Below are 20,148 nucleotides of genomic sequence, written 5' to 3'. Positions count from 1 at the left end.
CCGAGTGACCCGCTCGCCCGGAGTCCGGATTGGGACTGAGCCGGGCCCGCTCGAGACGCCCCGAGCCGCGCGCCTCCATCCTTCTGCAGCCCCGCACTTTGTCCCCTGCCTTGGCGACGACGAGCGCACCTCTCTGCTCCCTGACTTGGCGTCAGGCCCCCGGGGAGTACCGGGGAGAAAGCAGGCTTTTCCTTTGCGTTTTTTTTTTTTCTTTTAAAAAAAATTTAAATGAAACCGTCGACTTAAGTTTTTGAAATTGTACCCGCGCGGCCTCGTGATCCGGCTTGTGCGAGTCTCGATTGCGTGTCTCAGATCTCTGCGAGGGGCAGTGGTGTTTTCTCCTCCCGAGTGGATTTTAGGCCAGGGATGGACTGACATGACTGGGAGATCATCTGAAAAACGAATTTCCAGACGTAGGAAAGGAAGGGAGGAAAGCTGCTTTGGAGGACCGGAGCTGATGCTCTCTTCTTGGGCATGCAGATATGGAATGTTGAAGGTTTAGAAGGATTTTTTGAAAAATGAAAACAACCAAGATGTACTTACAGTTTTTATGTGTTTTTTTTTGGGGGGCATTTAGCTGATATTTTAAATAGGAAGCTGTTGTCCTGATAACCAACATTTCTTGCACAAGCATATACAAGCAGTAATGTTTCATTTATAAGTTGTATGACTTACTCATTTTTGTTGCAGATGCCACAAAAGGCTGATGTGTAAAAAGAGGTAGATTTCAGCATCAATCTTGATGTATTGCTAGTTTTAGCAACCCTTTGCCCTTAGGAAAGATGAGATTTAATATTTTCTGTTTGCTTCTGTATGGGAAGACTTGTCCAGGTGAGCTATTTCATTTTTCTTTAATCTTTGCTTTAATGTGATACTCTCATTTTTGAGTACAGCTAGGTGTTTGCACACAAAGAGGCTTAGAAAATGAGTGTGTTATACAGGAATTGTCTTGACAGTGTATGTTAGCACTGGACATGGTGGCAAATGCCTGTAATCCCAGCAGTTTGAGGCTGAGACGAGAATCACTGCAAGTTGGAGGCCAGCCTCAACTCTATATAGCAAGACCCTGTTTCAAAAAACCACAAAACAAACAAACAAAAACAAATTACGTATATCTACAGCATCTTGGGTCTGAAATGGAGGTGATCTAGTCTGCCTGCCTTGTTTGCCAAGTGGGCCTGGGAAGTTGGCTTGTTGTACAGTTTGATGAGTCAGGATTATATACAGCCCAGTGCGCTTCCTACCTCATCTCTGTAAGTAAATTGAGAGTAAGAAGTGGAGTTTTGGGGGTCAAATCTAGGACCTCAACAGCCATGAGCTCTGCCCCAGAGCTATATCTTCAGCCCCTCCCACTTGTAATTAGTCCACTTTGTGTCTGTTCATGGTATAAAATGTAATTGGCCAGGTGTGGTATTCCAGCACTCTGGGAGGAAGAAGGCAAAATTGAGCCCATTCTGGGTAGTTTATTTTATTTTATTTTTTATTGTTTTGGTACCAGGGATCGAACTCGGATCCTTGCGCTTGAGAGGCAGGCGGTGGAACCACTGAGCTAAATCCCCGACCCCCATTCAGGGTAGTTTAGTGACTTGGTGAGACTTAAAGTAAAACAAAAAGCTGGGGGATTTAGTTAAATGCACAAGTCCTGGGTTAAATCCCCTGAAAAAGGGGGTAAGCAATTTAATTGGTGATATAAGAATTATTTATCTTTGTTAAATATAGCACTATTTTAAAGTTAACGTGAGGGCCAGGGATTAGCTCAGCCTGACTTGCAAGCTGAAGGACCCAAGTTCAGTTCCCGGTACCAAACCAAAACAAAACATTTTGAAAAGTTAATCTTTTTTTTTTTTTTTAATATTCCAAAACAGTGGAATAAAAATTTACTTGTGCGGTGCGGGGCTGGGCATGGTGACTCAGCCTTTAATCACAGTACTTGGGAGGCTGAGGCAGGAAGATCCTGAAATTGAGGCCAGCCTAGACTACATATTGAATGCTGGCCTAGACTAAATTTTCTTTTTACATGTGGGAATCTGGCAGCCTTTTCGTATCATTTGTTCTTTTAGTTGTTGATGGTCACTCACAGTAGTATTAAGAGTTTAGAAATTTAAAAAAATTTAATTTTTCAAGTCTCCTACGAAACATTGGAGTATAAGAAACACACCATAGAGAAGAGATGAATTCCAAATCTGTAGCAGACACTGAGCTATGAGACTGACAACTCAGGCTTTTCATGTAATTTAGTGAAATCATTGAAATATATATGAAGAATTTTTCTTAAAATGACAGTTGCAAACTGATAATCTGAAATATTTTCAGTGGTGTGTAATTTAATAAACTTCATTTTTTTATTTCCCATAGCAGTGTTTAGAACTTTTAAAATAGTTCTTTAAAAGTGTTATATATTAAGGTGAAATTGCACTCGGGAATTTCTACAAAAGAAAGCTAGTGCTTTGAGGATGGTTTTTAAGCTGCTGGACTACTGTAGGTTGGCAGGTTGGCGTATTTATTAGACTATTAGTGGTTTCATAGAGGAGAATAAATAATGGTTGGCTAACAGCTGCATCTGTAATATATTTAGTCCCGCTTGTGAATTTATATTTATGATTATATTTTAATAAGATTTAATACCTTTTAATTGCATGTATATGCTAGCAGATTTATATGCTATTTTATCGATTTAAGACTGAACTGGTATGTTCTTGAAAATACGTGTATATCTTTATTAAACTTCACTGGAAGTTCTGAATAATCACATCTAATAACTGGGTGTTACATATTGTTGACTATTGTATTATAGTTATAATGTATGGTACGTTGCTTCTAGTGTGGTACCACAGGTAGTAAGTACCACAGGTAAGACACTGGATCTTAGTTGAAGAATATTAACTTTTTTTTGTTTTGTTTTGGTACTGGGGAATGAAGTCAAGACTTTGTGCTTAGAGGTAGGAGGCGATACCGCTAAGCTAAATTCCTGTTCTTGGTTTTCTTTTTTGAGACAAGGTCTTGCTTTATAGTGAAGGCTGGCCTAAGAACATTAACTTTTTAAAAATAAATTTTATTTTACCCCTTTCTCTTCTCAAGCCACCTCCCCTCCCTATGTACAAAAGCTTTGTTTCCATTTTTTCCATTTTCACTTTTCTTGTCCCTTTCTCCCTCGTGTCTTAGAACATTAACTTTTTGTGGTCAGCAGCACAGACCCCACCTCACCCCCCTTGTACCAGGGATTGAACTGAGGACCTTGCGCTTGTGAGGCAGGTATGGTGCCACTGAGCTAAATCTTGAATATTAACTTTTAATAGCCACTTTTTGGTTTTTTGAGACAGGGTCTCACTATGTAGTTGAGACAGATGTGGAATTCACTATGTAGCCCCCATGCTGGTCTCAAACTCACAGCAATCCTCCTGCCTCAGCCTCCTGAGAGCTGGGATTACAGGTGTGCGCCCATGCCTGGCTCTTGTTAGCCACTTTTGAAGTGATTATTAGACAGTGATGGGGTAATAAGTACACTGGCTGTGTCTGAAGTTGTTAGATTTTTGTTGTTTATGGTTTTTTGGTACTGGGACCTTGCGCTTGCCAGGCAGGCACTATGCCAGTGAGCTACATCCCTGGCCCTTTTCTTTTATTTTTTTGGGATAGGGTCTCGCTATGTAGTTCAGGCCAACCTTGACTTATCTTTGTAGCCCAGGCTGGCCTCACATTCCTGCCTCAGCCTCCTAACTGCTGGGATTACTGGTGTGTGCCACCGTGCCCAGTGTGATTTCTGGTTTTGAGGCAGGGTCTGTCTGTAGCCCTGATTGGCCTGTAAACTCAGTTTTGCCTCACCTTCCTTAGTGCTGGAGCAAGATGGGTTTTAAGCAAAAACTGAAGCTACAATAGTCTGTTACATACTGTACTATTTTTATTGGTTGCTTCACATGTCATAGTTTCTAAAGTTTAGAAATAACTTTGTGGGTTATATGAGAACTTTTAGATAGTATGATGGACTGATTCTTACAGTTAAAATGGCTCCCAGCAGAGTGACACAGAGCAGGTTTTAAGAATTGGATAACTGTACGTGGAGTTAAATTGCAGTTGCAAGACACAAATTAATTATAATTAATTTATTTAGCAGTTTTGGGAATTGAAGTTATGACTTTCATACTAACCTACATTCCCAGTCTTTTCTCAGTTTTTAAAAATTTTGAGACTGAACTTGCTAGGTTGCTAAGTTTTCCAGATGGGACTTAAGCTTGTCCTCCTCCTGCTTTAGCCTCCCAAAGTTCTGGGATTTTAAAAGTTGTATGCCACCATGCCTGGCTAAGACAGAATTTTATTGTGCAGTATTCTAAAATACTGAGCTCTTAGGTTTATTTTATATATTATACATATATCAGATTAGGGTTTTTTTTATTTTTATTTTTTTGTGTGTTTTGTACCGGGGATTGAACTCAGGACCTTGTGCTTGTGAGGCAGGTGGCAGCACCACTGAGGTAAATAACCCAGCTCTGGATTAGGTTTTTAAAAATTTTATTTATCTGTTTATTTATTTTGGTTTTTTGAGATAGGACCTCACTGTAGTTTAGTCTGGCTTTGAATTTGAACTCCCAGGAATCCTCCTGAGTCAGCCTCATTTCTGGGATTATAAGCATGTGCTGCCACACCCAATTTTTTAGCGTTGTTTTAAACTTCCTGGCAATCTGAGCCATAGAGAAAAAACTGGGATAAAGATTAAATTTATTTATTTATTTATTTTCATTTTTAGACAGTCTCAAGGTATACTTCAGGCTTCCCTTGAACTCACTGTGTATCCCAAACTGGCTTTAAATTTGCGGTGATCCTCCTACCTCAGCCTCCTTAGTTCTGGGATTGCAGGTGCGTGCCACCACTCTCTGCTTAAAAAGTAAATTTTAATTTGTTTTATTTGTCATTTTCTCACTAGAACTCTTAGGATCACAGTTAACCCTCCCCCCTTTTTGAGGCAGGATATATCCCTTTGTATAGTTCAGGCTGGCCTCTAACTCAAAGTGATCCTCCTGCCTCAGCCTCCTGAATTCTGGGATGACAGGTGTGTGCCACCACATCCAGCATGCTTTTTTAACCTCCATACTTTTTTGGGGCCTCTTCTGTTCAGGCCATCAGGTGCTTTTGGAGGAAACAGTCCTTACAAGGCTAAAGTGAATGAAGCAGCGGCCTATTGTAGTAAGAAAGTAGGTAGATCTTGAAGTCCTGAAAAAGTAGATGCATAATGAGATAGTCTAGAATTTGAAAATATCTTAACGTTTATAGCTTACACAACCTTTGGAGAATTGCTTTGACATTTGTCTGTAATTATATGTGCTACAGTTGGTGGAACATAAAAACTTCAATTGGCCTTTGCTCTGAGTGGTTATTTGTGAGTGACTGACTTATTTTGGTAACCTAAAATCTGAAATAGGATTTAGAATCAGCTGACTCAGTATCTTTCTCAGTATCTTTCTGATGGGCTTTGTTTCTTTTTCATTTTGCTTTCTTCTTCTTTTTTTTTTAGAGGGTCTTACTATGTAGTTCAGGTTGACGTTGGACTCACTGTGTTGTCCAGGCTGGCTTTGAACTTGTGATCCTCCTGCCTCAGCTTCCCAGATGCTGGGACTACAGGTGGCACCATCATGCCCATCCACTTTTTTGTTTTTTTGATACCAGGGATCAAACTCGTGACCTTGCTCTTGTGAAGCAGTAGAACCACTGAGCTAAATGAAACCCCTGGCCCTTTTTTAAAATAAGTCAAAATAATGAGAACAGTAAATAAACCCAAAATACCCATTGTGAGGGGCATTAGGGGTTCAATTTAGACTTTAGAAATAAATGAATTTGATTAGCCAGTTAAAATTTTTGTGTTAATGTTGTCAGAGGATATTTGTTTTGAGTTGTATACCTCAAGTTTATAGTGCTGTACAATAAAATTATAAGCCATGTGCAGTATAAAATTTCTTTTCTCCTTTGCAGTACTTGGGATTGAACCCAAGGCCTTCATTCTGAGCTGCATGCCCAGTCCTTCACTTGTGATGAGGTCTTGCTAAGTTGCTTTGGGTGGTCTCTGGCCATTTGATTTATTTATTTATTTATTTAGCTAGCAATATTGGACACTGAGCCTAATCTCATATTGAGCCTCAGCTCTTTATATTTTGAGACAGGATTTCATTAAGTTGCTAAGTTACCTAGACTGATTATGACCCTGTGATCCTGCTGGGATTGTAGGTGTTCCCTGCAAAGCCTGGCTACTGGCCACATTTTTTAAAAAGAAAAAGTGAAAAAAAATAATAAGGAAAAGTGAAGCTGGGTGTGCTTCAAAATAAAAATAATGGAAAAGGTTGAGAATGTAGCTCAATGCAAAGGTTCTGGGTTCAGTCCCCAGTACCACACCAAAAAAACAAAAATGGCAAAACAGATTTTTTTTCTTATTCTAAGACCTAGGCTGAAGGTGCACTCACTGTGTGGTATGCCTTTCTAGTGATAAAGAGCTGGAGGGCAATATACTGGCTTTTAAAATCTGCCCAGAAGTGGCACATATCACATCTGTTGGTCCACTTGTTTGGCCAACCCCATCATGATTTTATTGGAACATTAAAATACTGAGCAACACCAGTGGGGTGAAGGGTGTACGTTCCTCTTTACAGTCCACATCACAGTGGGTCAGTGTATAAAATCTGTGGAAAGGGTATGAATCATTGGAACATTGATCCACCTATTTGAAGGATCCAGGAGATGGGTGTTTCCAAGAGGAAGTTATTTTTGAGATCTAAAGGATGTTTAGTTAGATAATAGAACTATGTATTTGTGCCAGAGCTGTGAGGAGTTAGTGTGCGGTTGAAGGTTCTTTTTTTTTTTTTGGATGTGTTGTCACTGTGCTGACCAGGTTTGTTCTCAGATTTATGAACCCAAATGATCCTCCTGTCTTGGCCTACCAAGTTTGAAGGTTCTTGATAGAAATTGAGGAAGCCAGGCATGGTGGCATATGCCTATAATCCCAACACTCCCAGGCAGGAGGATTGCAAGTTTGAGCCCACCCAGGCAGTTTATCAATTTAGTGAGACCTTGTGTGTCAGGGAATGCTGAGGACCTAAGTCAGTATGAAGGTCCTGGTTTCAATCCCCATTACTGCAAAAACAAAAACCAAAATGAAAATACATCAGCCTTTCATATTCCTGGAATGAAGGAATGGGTTTGGGGTAAGGTTATTGTAATGGAGAAAGAAACAGAAAAGAGCTGCATGAAACAAGTACTTATGAAGCAGGCTGAGATGTATGGTCTTGGCCTTCAGCTTAGTGGAAGTTGTTGAAAATTTTGAATAGAAAAGAAGCAAACTAGAAAAATCCCTGTGGCTGCTGTGTTGAGAATGTATCCTCAGCCATTGGAGTAGTGAAATGGCCGCTGAAATAATCTGGCCAATAGATAAATGTGGTGTCTGAGTAAATTTACTCGCTCAGGGTAGAGAAGTACAGTCTCAGGGTAGAGAAGTACAGTAGATGGATTTTGGAGATAAATGAGGTGGGTTTGAGAGAATTAATAATGGATTGGGAGTCAGGCATGGTGGTGCATACTTGTGATCCCAGCACTGGGAAGGCTGAGGCAGGAGAATCACTGAATTCAAGGCCAGCCTGGCTACAAGAGATCCTATCTCAAAAAGGCGGGGTGGGGCTAAAGATATAATTTGGTGGGAAGGTCCAAAATTCAATCCTGAGTATTAAAAAAACAGGAATTCCAAAGCCAGTTTAGTGTGGCATACATCTCTAATCCCTAAACTCTGGGAGGCTGAGGCAGGGAGATTCCAAGTTTGAGCCCAGTTTGGGCATTTTAGTGAAAAACTGTCTCAGAATAAAAAATGGGCTGGAGATGTAATTCAGGGCAAAGGTCCAACGTTCAGTCTTCAGTACCTCCCCAGATTTTTTTTTTCTTTTTAAGTGAAAACAGCGTGTAGGGTGAGAAGCACAAAGGACCAGAGAAGAATATTATAAGAGAAGCTGATTACATTGTTTTAATATGTATGGCTGGGTAAGAATTGGTTTAGATAATGGCTCTTCCTGGATAGGAAGGATTGAATTAGGAAATATACTACGGTAGTTGTTTTTAATGTTTTTATCTTTTTTGGTGGGGGGTACCAGGGATTGAACTCGGGTCCTTGCACTTGCGAGGCAGGCGGCAGCATCACTGAGCTAAACCCTCAGCCCTAACGTTTTTATCTTTATTGATATGTGTTTACAGTACATAGTGATCACATTCTTGCGGTAAATTGAGAAATGTATCATTCGTTGCAGTTTGGGACTGAGAAGATGAAGATGATTTCTGCAGTTTCTGACTTGGACACAGGGCCATTCAGTGAGGTTGGGAATAGGTGTTACTGGTTAGGAGGGAGGCAGGAGAGCAGGAGAAAGGCACGATAGGGGCCTAGCTAAGGTGTCGGACCCAAGATATCATTGAGGCAGGCAGGGTCTCACTCTTGCTTGCCACATGGGTCTAGATCCGTGGAGAGTGAATTGGGCATGTATTCCTACTTTGAAAAGTAAATAAAGGCAGGCGTGGTAGCGCACATCTATAATCCCTGTACTCAGGAGGCTGAGGCAGGAGAATTACCTGGTGTTTGAGGCCAGCCTGGGCTACTTAGTGAGCTCAAGCCCAGCCTGAGTGTATGTTGAGACTCTTCCCCCCCCAAAAAAAAAAATTCTCTTTTTAGGGCATGTTTGTTTATATACTTTCACATTTTCCCTGATGACACAGTAAATTTTTTAAAACAGTTGATTACAGGTGGATGCTGCCACACCTGTGTTGGTTTTGGATTTTATTTCTTTTTTCTTTCTTTGGTATCAGGGCTCAAACTCAGGACCTTGCGCTTGTGAGGCAGGTGTGGTGCCACTGAGCTAAATCCTCAGCCCAGCTTTGGATTGTTTTTGAGTTAGGGTCTATCCTGAATTTGCTGTGTATACCAGGTTGGCTTCAAACTTGGGATCTTTGACGCTCAGGCTCCCGAGTGCTGGGATCACAGGTGTGTACCATCATGGGACTTGGTGTTTATAAATTCTCGGTGATTCTATTTTCTGACACTTAGTTTTTACTGCTACAGTACTTTGTTTTTTAATCACTTAGATTTTGGCAGATCCAGAGAAATATCTACAGTGAGTGAAAGTGCTTATTATGGCTAAAATTGTTATTTTGGATTACACATAGATTTGTCCTTATTTTGTGCCTTTTCACTGATCGTTAACCTAGAAAATTTAAGATTCCCCATATATTAAAAATGAACACTTGTATTGAATGTGGTGGTACATTGAGGCAAGAGCATTGCAAGTTCAAGCCCACCCTAGGAAATTTGGTGAGATCCTATCTCAAAAATAAAAATGAAAGGGCGTGGAAATAGCTCAGGTTAAAAGCTTTGGGTTAAGTCTCCAGTACTGCAAAACAACACAAAATAGAAAAAATGAATACTTGTTATTTGGAAGATAATACTACAGAAGGAGCTGTTCAAATACTTTTGATTTCAACAAGTATAATATGTGTCACTTGGAAAGTATAGGGATTGGCAGCTAACCCTCTAGTTGTACTGTCAGTTTGTTTTCTTGCTTAGCATCTGTTGATCTGTATGAAAGTAAATTAGTTACTCAAATTTGAATTTGAGTGTGGCTGACTGATAGTGAGTTCCAGTTGGGATGGTATGGAAAGTTGCCCTGTATGTATGTGGCACTAACTTGCATGCTGTTTGTTTTCTTTATTTAAAAAATTCCCTCCCGAGACTCATTGAACCACAGCTAATAAATGATCTTGTGAATGAAGTATTAACAGAGACAAAGACTGGATAAATACTATATGAAAAGTATTTTTAGGGCTTTTTAGGATTTCTTTTTTTTTTTTAAGACAGGGTCTCACTACATAGTTGAGACTGACCTGGAACTCACTATGTAGCCCAGGCTGGTCTTGAACTCACAGTGATCCTCGTGCCTCGGTCTCCTGTATGCTAGGATTACAGGCATGCACCTACCACGCCTGGCTTGGGATTTCATTTTTGTAGTGCCGGAAATTCAACCCAAGGCATCAAACGTACTGAACTACATCCAGCCCTGGAATTTACTTTAAACCCTAGAAAGCAACAAGTGTTGAATAAAAGGCTATATTGGTAAATAGGTCATTAGTATATGTACAAGATTATTACAAATTAAATATGAGACTGAAACTTGCTGACCATCTAAATTGTGTTAATAGTTACATTTACCTAAATTTATGTTTTATTTTATTTATTATTTTTTTTGAGACTGGGCCTCACTATGTAGTTCTGATGAGCTCACGATATAGCCCAGGCTAACTTTGATTTTTGAGGGAATCCTGTTTCAGTCTCCTTAGTGCTGAGATTACAGGTGTGCCATCACCATGTCCAACTTCTTAAAAATTTGTATTACTTTCTGAGTCTTGTGAAATGAAACTTCGGTAAGTTGAGGAAATCACATGTGTACTCACTAATATTTGTTAAACATGACAGACCATTTTAACCATACTTTAGTCTTAATTTTGCCTTAAATTTATCACTTGAAAACCTGGTACCTTGATTTTTTTTTGTTGTTGTTGTTGTTGTTGTTCCAGAGATTGAACCTAGGGCCTTCTCACTGAGCTACATCTCTTATCTCTTAAATTTTTTGAGATGAGGTCTCACTAAATTGCCTAGGCTGGGCTCAAATACATGTGATCTGTCTCAGCCTCCTAGAGTGCTGGGATTATAAGCATGTACCCTCACACTTAGCCATTTTATGATTCTGTGCCGTATGTTACGAGAAGGATGCTATAAGCTAGGTGTGGTGCACCCACACTAAGGAGGCTGAGGCAGTAGGATTACCATGAGTTCGGACCCCCAGCCTAGGCTACAGAGATCAAGGCCAACCTGCACTACAAAGTGAAACCCTGTCTCAAAAAAACAAACAAAAAAGATACTGTAGATTTTTTTCAATAGAGAAGTATGAGAATGTATTGGTTGTCTATGTTGGTTAGTATTGTTTTCCTGAGCCACTGCCAACAGAGAGTATGAAGCCCGCTTGGAAAGGTACAGTGAACGCATTTGGACGTGTAAGAGTACTGGAAGTAGTCAGCTAACGCACAAGGAAGCCTGGGAGGAAGAACAGGAAGTTGCTGAACTGTAAGTAACAGATGCATTGCCTGCTGACACTGTCTTCACCCTGGAAGGGGCAGGTATTGACCCTAATGTAGTATTTGTATTTATATTTGTTTTTGCTTTGAGACAGGATCATGCTATGTAATTCAGGCTGGCCTTGAACTCACGTGTAGCCCAGTCTGGTCTTGAACTCATGGGCAATCCTCCTACCTCAGCCTTCTGAGTGCTGGGATCACAGGTGTGCTCTAGCACACCCAGCATGTATTTAAATTTAGGGGGCACAAGTTGAAATACATTTTGTTAATATTGTTGTATGTCTGGGTGCCTTTGCTTAGTAGCATTTTGCTCATAGCGAAGTGTGTGGAATATATTTATGTGTATACATTCTAGGTACTGTTTTTGCCAGGTCTTTGAGTGCTCTTGCTGTTTTTGTTTTTTTTTTTTGGTACTGGAAATTAAACTCAGGGACTTGTGCTTGGCAGGCAGATGCTTGGACTTTTGCTTTGTGAGTACTTTGGAAATAGATTTCTAACCAGAGGAGCTGCTGTGATCTAGAAGTGATACGGAAGCAGCCAGAAGAAAAAGTTTTCGTTTTGTGGAAATTTTAGAAAATATTTAAAAAATAAGGACCAAAAAAAAAAAGACAGTTTATCTAACTGAGGAGGTTGAATTAGATATTACAAATCTTGTTTGAGCCACAGGCATGGTGGTATATGCCTGTAATCTCAGCAGTCTGGTAGGCTGAGGCAGGAGGATTACAAGTGAGAACCCAGGTGTGGTAATTCAGTGAGACCCTTTGTCCAAATGAAAAAAAAAAAGGGCTGGGGATGTAGCTAGCTCAGTGTGAAGGCCTTGAGTTCAATTTCCAATACTACAGAAACAAACAAAAATTGCTGGTTTAATCAGTGGAAGTATCATTGTTTTAATTTGTAAGGGCTTTGATATTCAGATTCAGATCATGGCCCCAGCATGTTAACTTTTCCTCATTTATTTTCCTTATCTGTAAAATGAAATGTGTAGATACCTCACAAGGCATTGTAAGAACTAAATTACTTAGCCAGGCATTGTGTTGGATGCCTGTAATCCCAGCACTCAGTAGGCTGAGGCAGACAAGTTGCCAGGAGTTCAAGGGCAGCCTGAACTATATGGCAAGACCCTGTCTCCAAAAAGAAAAAGAAGTAAATGCATACGAAGTATAACACATGTAATTAAGTTAATGTCTTCCTCACCAAAGATGATTGAAAGGAAGTCCACTGCAAAAGTAATTTAGTGGGAAAATGTTCAACCTTGCTAGTGATAATGCCTTTTGTTCTTATTTGTGAGTGAGGAAATTAACCTAGATAGATGAATCTGAGAAGGCAGCTACTTTATATTTTATTGCTAAAGGTGAAATGTACAGCATCATGCATACTTGTCAATCAAGTGCTCTACCACTGAGTTACATCTCTAGCCCTGACAAAGCTACTTAATTTTGTTTTTGAGACAAAGTCTCACAATGTAGCCCAGGCTGGCCTCAAACCTCAGGTTCAAGGAGTGCTGGGATTACAGAGGCGTGGCACTGCTCCTGGTGACAAAACCTCTTTAAAAGTTCTTAGCCATGTTTGGTGGCACATGTCTATAATCCCGGTGGGGGGGGCATTGCCATGAATTCGAGGCCAGCCTGGGCTACATACGTAGTGAGTTCAAGGCCAGCCTGAATTACAGAGCAAGACCCTGCTTCAGAAAACAAAAACAAACCAAAAATCCCCGTAAGTCTTTGTTTTCCCTATAAACTGTGTGGTTTTGATTTGTTTTGTTTTTGGTATTAGTGATGGAAACCAGGGCACTTTGTCACTGAGCTACAGCCCCAGGTTTTAAAATATTTTCAGACAGGCTGTCACTTAGTTGTCCAGAATAGCCTCGAGTTTACAATCTTCTTGCCTCATTCCCCAAGTAGATGGCCTTACAGGCACGCACCACCATATCATTTGTAATCTTTGTAACCATACTAGCGTGTGGCCCCCCCACCCACGTTTGCTAGAGGAATGTGGATTTTTTTGTTTTTTTCCTCTGTGGCCCTAAAACTACTCTTAAGAGGATGAGTTTTTTGTTTTTTTTGGTACCAGGGATCGAACTCGGGACCTTGTGCTTGTGAGGCAGGCAGTGGAACCACTGAGCTACATCCCCAGCCCCAAGACGATAAGTTTTTAAAATAGTTTGAATTGACCTTAAATCTATGAATAGGTTTTTCTGTGTTTTCTTGGTAACTAATAACATATTTATTTAGTTTGAAGGAGGAGTTCCCTGCTTGGTATGAGAAACTTGTCCTGGAAATGGTTCACCATAACACAGCATCACTAGAGAAGTTAGTAGATACGGCCTGGTTGGAAATCATGACCAAATATGCTGTGGGGGAAGAGTGTGATTTTGAGGTAAGTGCCTGTTTTTTTCCTGTGGTTTGATTCAGTCAGAATTGAACCTTCCAACATAGATTACAGAACACATTTCTGTATGTGTAAAGTTGTGTTACATATGAAGCTTTACTTAATATCCAGCATTACAAGGGTTAACTTTTTTAGTCATATTGATTAATGGGACTATTTAGTATTGTTATTATTGCTATCTTATGTATCAGTACTTCTTAAAATCTTTTTGATGGGGCTGAGGATTTAGCTCAGTGGCACCACGGCTGCCTTACAATTGAAAGGTCCTGAGTTCAATCCTCAGCACCAAAAAAACAAACAAACAAACAAACAAAAAAACTTTTTGATGATTCTATTATATTGAATTTCTTTTTGGTTTTGTAATTTTTTTCATACTTTAAGAGACTTTTAGATACATTAAATCTTTATAATTACTTGAGTTTTTTTCTCTTTCCACATATATTTTTTAATTTTCCAAGATAACTATTATGAGAGTGATATGTAACACTAAAGCAGTCTTTCTGTTCTGCTCTTCTCAGTATGCTGAGTTGAGCTTTGTTGGTTGTGAAATTATGGCTGTATGCACAGTAAGGGATGCTTTATAAAGCAGGACAGGGAAATCTTTCCAGAAGTGTAAAAGATAAAGTGTACCTTTTATCTTCACATGTTTATCTTTACATGTAGTTGGCTAGATCTTGCCTTACCCTTGGCTGTGAGCTGAGAAAGTATGCTGCAGGCTGACAGGAAGAGGGAGGGAAATGGCTTAGGTGGCCAGCTCAACAGCAGCTTGTAGTATAGCAGCCAGTAAACTATGAGACCAGTATTCAAACTCTGTCTTTTACTTTAGTTTATTTTTGTGGAGGGGTACACAGTGATTGAACTTGGTACCTTGTGTTTGTGAGGCAGGCACTGGAACCACTGAGCCCTGTGTCTTTTACTTTGAAAGCTTTTATTCTTTCCTTATTATTTTACCAATTTACTCTGACTCCCTATATCTTGTAACTACTTTTTTATTTGTAATGTCTGGAACTATTAGGGTTTTGTTTTTCTCATATTTATTTATTTATTTGTTTGTTTGTTTGTTTGTTTCTGGGCATTGAACTCGGGACCTTGCATTTGTGAGGCAGGTTGACAGCACCACTGAGCTAAATCCCCAGCCTCTTATTTTTATTTTTTGAGACAGGGTTTCACCATGTATCCTAGGCTAGCCTGGAACTGAAATCTTCCTGCCTTATCTTTCAGTACTATCTTGGATATAAACATGAGGATTTCCTCTGGGTGCATTCTGCTGAACGATTTTTATTTAAAAAGTTTAGGACATATACCTTCAACCTTCATAGTCTTCCTGTGCTGAACAGCAGGTGTGCAGTACTGTGCCTGAGAGGTAAATCTTGTACAGGGCTCAAAAAGTATGTCATGACTTTAGCTCCGAGCATTGGAGAAACCTCCACCCCTTAGTGGAGACAGAGCCCAGAGTCCTGGGCATGCTAGGCAGGAGCTCTACCACACAGCTACATCCCAGACTCTTTGCAGGGTTTTAAATGGGTGATTAAAAAAATCAGATACTTGTTTCTGAGCCTGTTTTGGCACTGGGGATGTAGCTCAGCAGTGCCGTGCCTGCCTGGCAAGAGCAAGGTCCTAAGTTCAGTCCCCAGAACCAAGAGAAGAAAAAAAGTCTACTTTGGCTACAGTGTGGAAAAAGTTGTTGGAGTAGGCAGGTGAGTGGATTTGAAGAGGCTGAAGCTAATACCGGGGTCCAGATGAGATCTGCTGAGGGTGGTGGCTGGGGTGTTTAAGAAGAGTGGATGGGTTGAAGATTGATCTTGGAAATGGAAAGATCAAAATAGTTGAAAGAGAAGGCTAAGTAAGCAAAAGAGCTCTCACAGATGACTCCCAAACTGGTTGTCAGGGTGTACACCTATAATCCCAGCACTGGGAGGCTCAGGCAGGAAGAACAGAAGTTTGAGCACAGCCTGGGCAACTTACTGAGACCCTGTCAAAATAAAAAAGGACTGGGATACAACTGAATGTGGAGGTCCTGGGTGCAATCTCCAATACTCAGAAGAGAAAAGAAAAGAAAGGATGATTCCTAGTTAATAATCTAGTACATTCAAATCCAGTGAGAATTATTGTACATTCTAAAAGTTTAAAATCAGTAGACCACCAGTCCATTTGGTGTTACAATGGGACTTCACATGAGAGGATCTGGGTTTAGATTCAGTTTTGTTACTTTTTTTTTTTTCAACCAGGGATCGAACTCAGGTCCTTGCACTTGCAAGGCAGGCGGCAGAACCACTGAGCTAAATCCCTGGCAGTTTTGTTAATTTTATCAGTGAAACCTGTGGCAAGACATTTTGAATGTTAGTTTACTACCTCAGAACTGCAGGGTTTAGCTGCAGAGATTTAGGACAGCTGGTTTTTTTTTTGTTTTTTGTTTTTTGTTTTTTGAGGCAGGGTCTCACTACATAGTTGAGACAGGCCTGGAACTCACTTTGTAACCCAGGCTGATCTCAAACTCACAATGATCCTTCTGCCTCAGCCTCCTGAGTGCTGGGATTACAGGATGTGCCATCATGCCCATTTTAGGACAGCTGATTTTTAAAAAATAGTTTTGTTTGCTATTTTTATGCTTGATACAACATAAATTGCATGCCATTAATATGTACAAAGTGGTTGAGTTATTACATGCTGAAGTCCCAACTGCTTGAGGTGCTGAGGCAGGAGGATTATGAACCTAGGAATTTTAGACCAACAAGGGTAATAGCAAGACCATAATAAATATTGTTTTGTTATTTGAGATGGGCTCTCCCTGTGTGGATAGGCTGGCCTTCAATGTCCTGTATAGCTCAGGCTGGTTTTTAACTCTCAACTCTCAACCCTCCTGCTTCGGCCTCCTAAGTACTGGGATTATAGTTGTGTGCCTTCTCCTGGGTGATGACTTTTGATATATATCTGTGAAACTTATCAGTCAAGGTAGTGAACACAACACTGACATACTACTTATGTTTAGTAATCTCTTCTCTCTTTCTCCTTCCCCTGTGCCGATTTGCTAGATCACTATAGTTTGCATTCTCTGTAGAGTTTTGTGTGAAGAATACATAGCGTATTTTTTCTTGGTCTGGCTGCTTTCATTCTGAATAATTATTTTAAAGGGCATCCCTGCTGTTACTGGTATCAAAGTTCTCCCCGCTCTGTTAAGTTTATTGGTACATTTAAAGCAAACAGTACAGTTACATTCTTCATTGGGATCTTGTACCTTTACATGATATATCTTGGTTCTTATTTTTTCCCCATACCCCTGCTCTCCCTTCACCCCCTTCACCCTTCCCTATTTAGAAAGAATTTTGTTTCCATTTTTTCGTTTTTGATATTTTTTCTTTTCCCTTATTTCATTTCCCCTCTTCTTCCCTCTTCCCCTTTAGCCATTTTCAAAGTTCATTTCTTTTCATCGTTAAGTAGTATTTCTTTGTATGTGTATACTATAATTTGTTTACCATTTACACATTTGATAGGTATTTGGGTGATTTTTGGCTAACAAAACCACTGTGAATATTTGTATGCATGTTTATGTATGAACGTAAGCTTCTTTTCTCTTGGATGCATACCTGGGTGTGGAATGACTGGGTCATAGCAGTATAGGTTAATCTATATCGTATTATATTCCCATCATTGATAGATACGTGAAAGTTCTAGCTTGTCACAGTGTGGACACTTGCTATGTTTCTTCTTTCTTTCCTTCCTTCCTTTTCTTCCCTTCTTCCCTTTCTTCCCTCCTTTTATTCCTTCATTCCTATCGTGGTATTTGGGATAATCACTCTTCCTGCCTTAGCCTCCCAAGTAGTGGGCTTATAGGTATTGGCACTACCATGTCTGATTCAAAATTTTTTTCTTGGGCTGAGGATGCAGCTCAGTGGCACCATGCCTGCCTGGCTAGTGCAAGGTCCTGAGTTCAATCCCTGGTACAAAAAAAATATTTTTTTTTAAATGAAAAAATTTTATTTATTTATTTAGAGACAGGATCTAGATAAGTTGCCCATGTTAGCTTAAAACTTTCAGTCTCCTTGCCTCACAACCCTCCTGCTTCTGCCTCCTGTGTAGCTGGGATTGTAGGCATGTGCCACTGTGAATGGCTGTTGTTTTTATTTTTCTCTTTTCTATTTTTGCAGTATTGCAGATTTAAATGAGGGCCTCAGGTATGCTAGGCCAGCACTCTCCCAATTGAGCTATATTCCTTTTTTTTTTCTTTTAAGGATGGCAAAGCTGTAAAGGTAGGGAGGAAAAGAAACAGGCTCTGCATAAAGAGCCTTGGCCAAGTAAAAGTAGGAAAATCAGTACACTCTGCAGCGCGAGGGCAGATCATCTGTGCAAGAGAGAACACAGTGGCCCTGAGCTATATCCTTAGTCCCAGTCTTTTGTAATTTGACTTTTAAAAAACTTTTTGACATTTTGATATTTGAATTGTATCTTGTGGTTGGTTGTTTTTGATTTGGAGGTACTTTGGATTGAGCCCAGGGTTATCCCACTGAGCTACAGCTTCAGCCCTTTTTATGTTTTATTTTGACAGGCCATTACTAAATTGCCCGTGTGGACCTGAACTTGGAATCCTCCTGCCTCAGTATCCCAGAATACTAGGATTAAAGCATATTTCACCATGCTTAGCTCTCACGTGTTTTTTATTTTTTTGGTACTGGGGATCGAAATTGGGTCCTTACGCCTTGCAGGTGCCGGAACTGCTGAGCTAAATCCTGGCCCTCGTATTTTTTGTTTTCGTGTTTTTTTAATGTTTTATTATATTTTTCCCCAAATGCTCATAATATTGAACATTTACTTCTGTGCTTGTTGGGATCTATTTGTTCATATTTTCTTCATTGAGAATTCAAATCTTTGTCCTTTTTTGGGAGCAAGATTATGGGAATCTGAATCCAGGGCCTTGCAAATGTAGGGCTTTTTGTATGCTGGGTAAGTGCTCTACTACTGAGCTATATTCCCAGCAGTCTTTGTGCATTTGTTTGTTTGTTTGTTTTGGTACCTGGGATTGAACTCGGGACATTGTGCTTGTGAGGCAGGCAGCAGAACTACTGAGCTAAATTCCCAGCCCTCAATTTTTTTTTGGTACGGTGGATCGAACTCGGGACCTTGCGCCAAGTGGTGGAACCACTGAACTACATCTCTGGCTCTTTGTGCATATATTTTTTTTTTGGTACCAGAGATCGAACTCGGGTCCTTGTGCTTGCAAGGCAGGCCACCGAACTGCTGAGCTAAATCCCTGGCCCAAGAAGTATACTTTTTTTTTGCTGTACCAAGGATTGAACTCAGGACTGTGTGCTTGCGAGGTAGATGCGGTGCCACTTAGCTAAATCCCCGGCCCCAAGAAGTATACTTTTGATGAAACCAATTAGCAAGTAAACCTAATCCTATCTGTAATTACATTAAATGTAAGTTGTGCTGGAGGTTTCAGTTAAAATATAGAGATTGTATAAGAAGTGGTATGCTGCCTACAGGGAAGTTACAAATAGAGTAAAAATAAGAGAATGGAAAAAGATACAATGTGCTAGTATAAGCAAAAGAAAATTGAAATATATTATGAGTATGAGACAAAATAGATTTCAGACAAACACAGAGGTAAAGATCTTTTCTTTTTTTTTTTGAGACAGAGTCTTGCTCTGTATTTCAGGCTTGCCTTGAACTTGTGGGCCATCCTCCTGTCTCAGCCTCCCCAGTGCTGGGGAGGCGGTTTGAGACAGTGTCTCACTATGTAGTTGAAACTGACCTGGAACTCACTGTGTAGCCCAGGCTGGTCTCGAACTCACAGTGATCCTCTTGCCTCTGCCTCCTGAGTGCTGGGATTACAGGCATGCGCCATCACTCCCAGCTGTACTCTTTATATATCTAATAGAAATTCAAAAGAGAATAGAACTATAAAGAGAAATAGACAACTTTTATTTATTTATTTGGTACTGAGGATCAAACTCAGGACCTTGCACTTGCAAGGCAGGCAAGGTACCACCCAGTCCTTACAACTTAAATTTATAGTTACAGATTTCAGCACTTCCCCTTCTCAATAATTGATAGAAGTTGGCAGAAAGCACAAATATTACACACTTGAACAACAGTGTCAACAACTTGACCTAATTGTCATTATAAGATATTCCATCTAACAAAAGTGTACCCATTCATTTCAAGTATGTGCTCAAGATAGTCTAGACTGTATTTTAGGCCATAAAATATTCTCAGTAACTATCAAAGGAGTCAGGTCATGCAAAATACTCATTCTGGTTCAATATATGGTCTCATTGTCTCAAATTTTTAAAAAAAGACTAGTTGTATGACTCAGTGTCAAGGCCCAAGGTTCAATCCCCACCACCCTTCCAAAACAAACAAAACAAAGTACTCACTAAAGCTATGTACAACAATTGAAATTGAAGTTTAAAAAGTCACTCCATTTACAGTAGCATCAGAAAATATGAAATGAGGTCTGACAAGTGCGCACAACCCTAACACTAAAAATTATAAAACATAAATTTTATGAAGAATTAAAGAGGAGGGCTGGGGATTTAGCTCAGTGGCACTGTGCCTGCCTCACAAGCGCAAGGTCCTGAGTTCAATCCCTAGTACCAAAAAAAAAAACAAAAAAAGCATAAGAAT

The 20,148-nt window shown here is 40.0% G+C and overlaps 1 protein-coding gene across 1 annotated transcript in view; it reads left to right on the top strand.

The window, feature by feature from the left end:
• The first annotated feature begins 8,249 nt into the window (after window positions 1-8,249).
• Window positions 8,250-20,148, top strand: part of Baz1b (bromodomain adjacent to zinc finger domain 1B) — a 58,022-nt gene continuing 46,123 nt past the window's right edge. The window contains exons 1-3 of the mRNA XM_019206730.2: window positions 8,250-8,328; window positions 10,996-11,125; window positions 13,368-13,512. Coding sequence (XP_019062275.1) covers window positions 8,250-8,328; window positions 10,996-11,125; window positions 13,368-13,512 — 354 coding nt within the window. The remainder of the gene's footprint in view (window positions 8,329-10,995; window positions 11,126-13,367; window positions 13,513-20,148) is intronic.

Source organism: Fukomys damarensis, unplaced genomic scaffold, assembly GCF_012274545.1.
Source record: "Fukomys damarensis isolate Sample0158 unplaced genomic scaffold, DMR_v1.0_HiC HiC_scaffold_17, whole genome shotgun sequence".
NCBI lineage: Eukaryota > Metazoa > Chordata > Mammalia > Rodentia > Bathyergidae > Fukomys > Fukomys damarensis.
The sequence above is the reverse complement of the archived record's forward strand: the minus strand, read 5'-3'. Positions and strand labels throughout refer to the sequence as shown.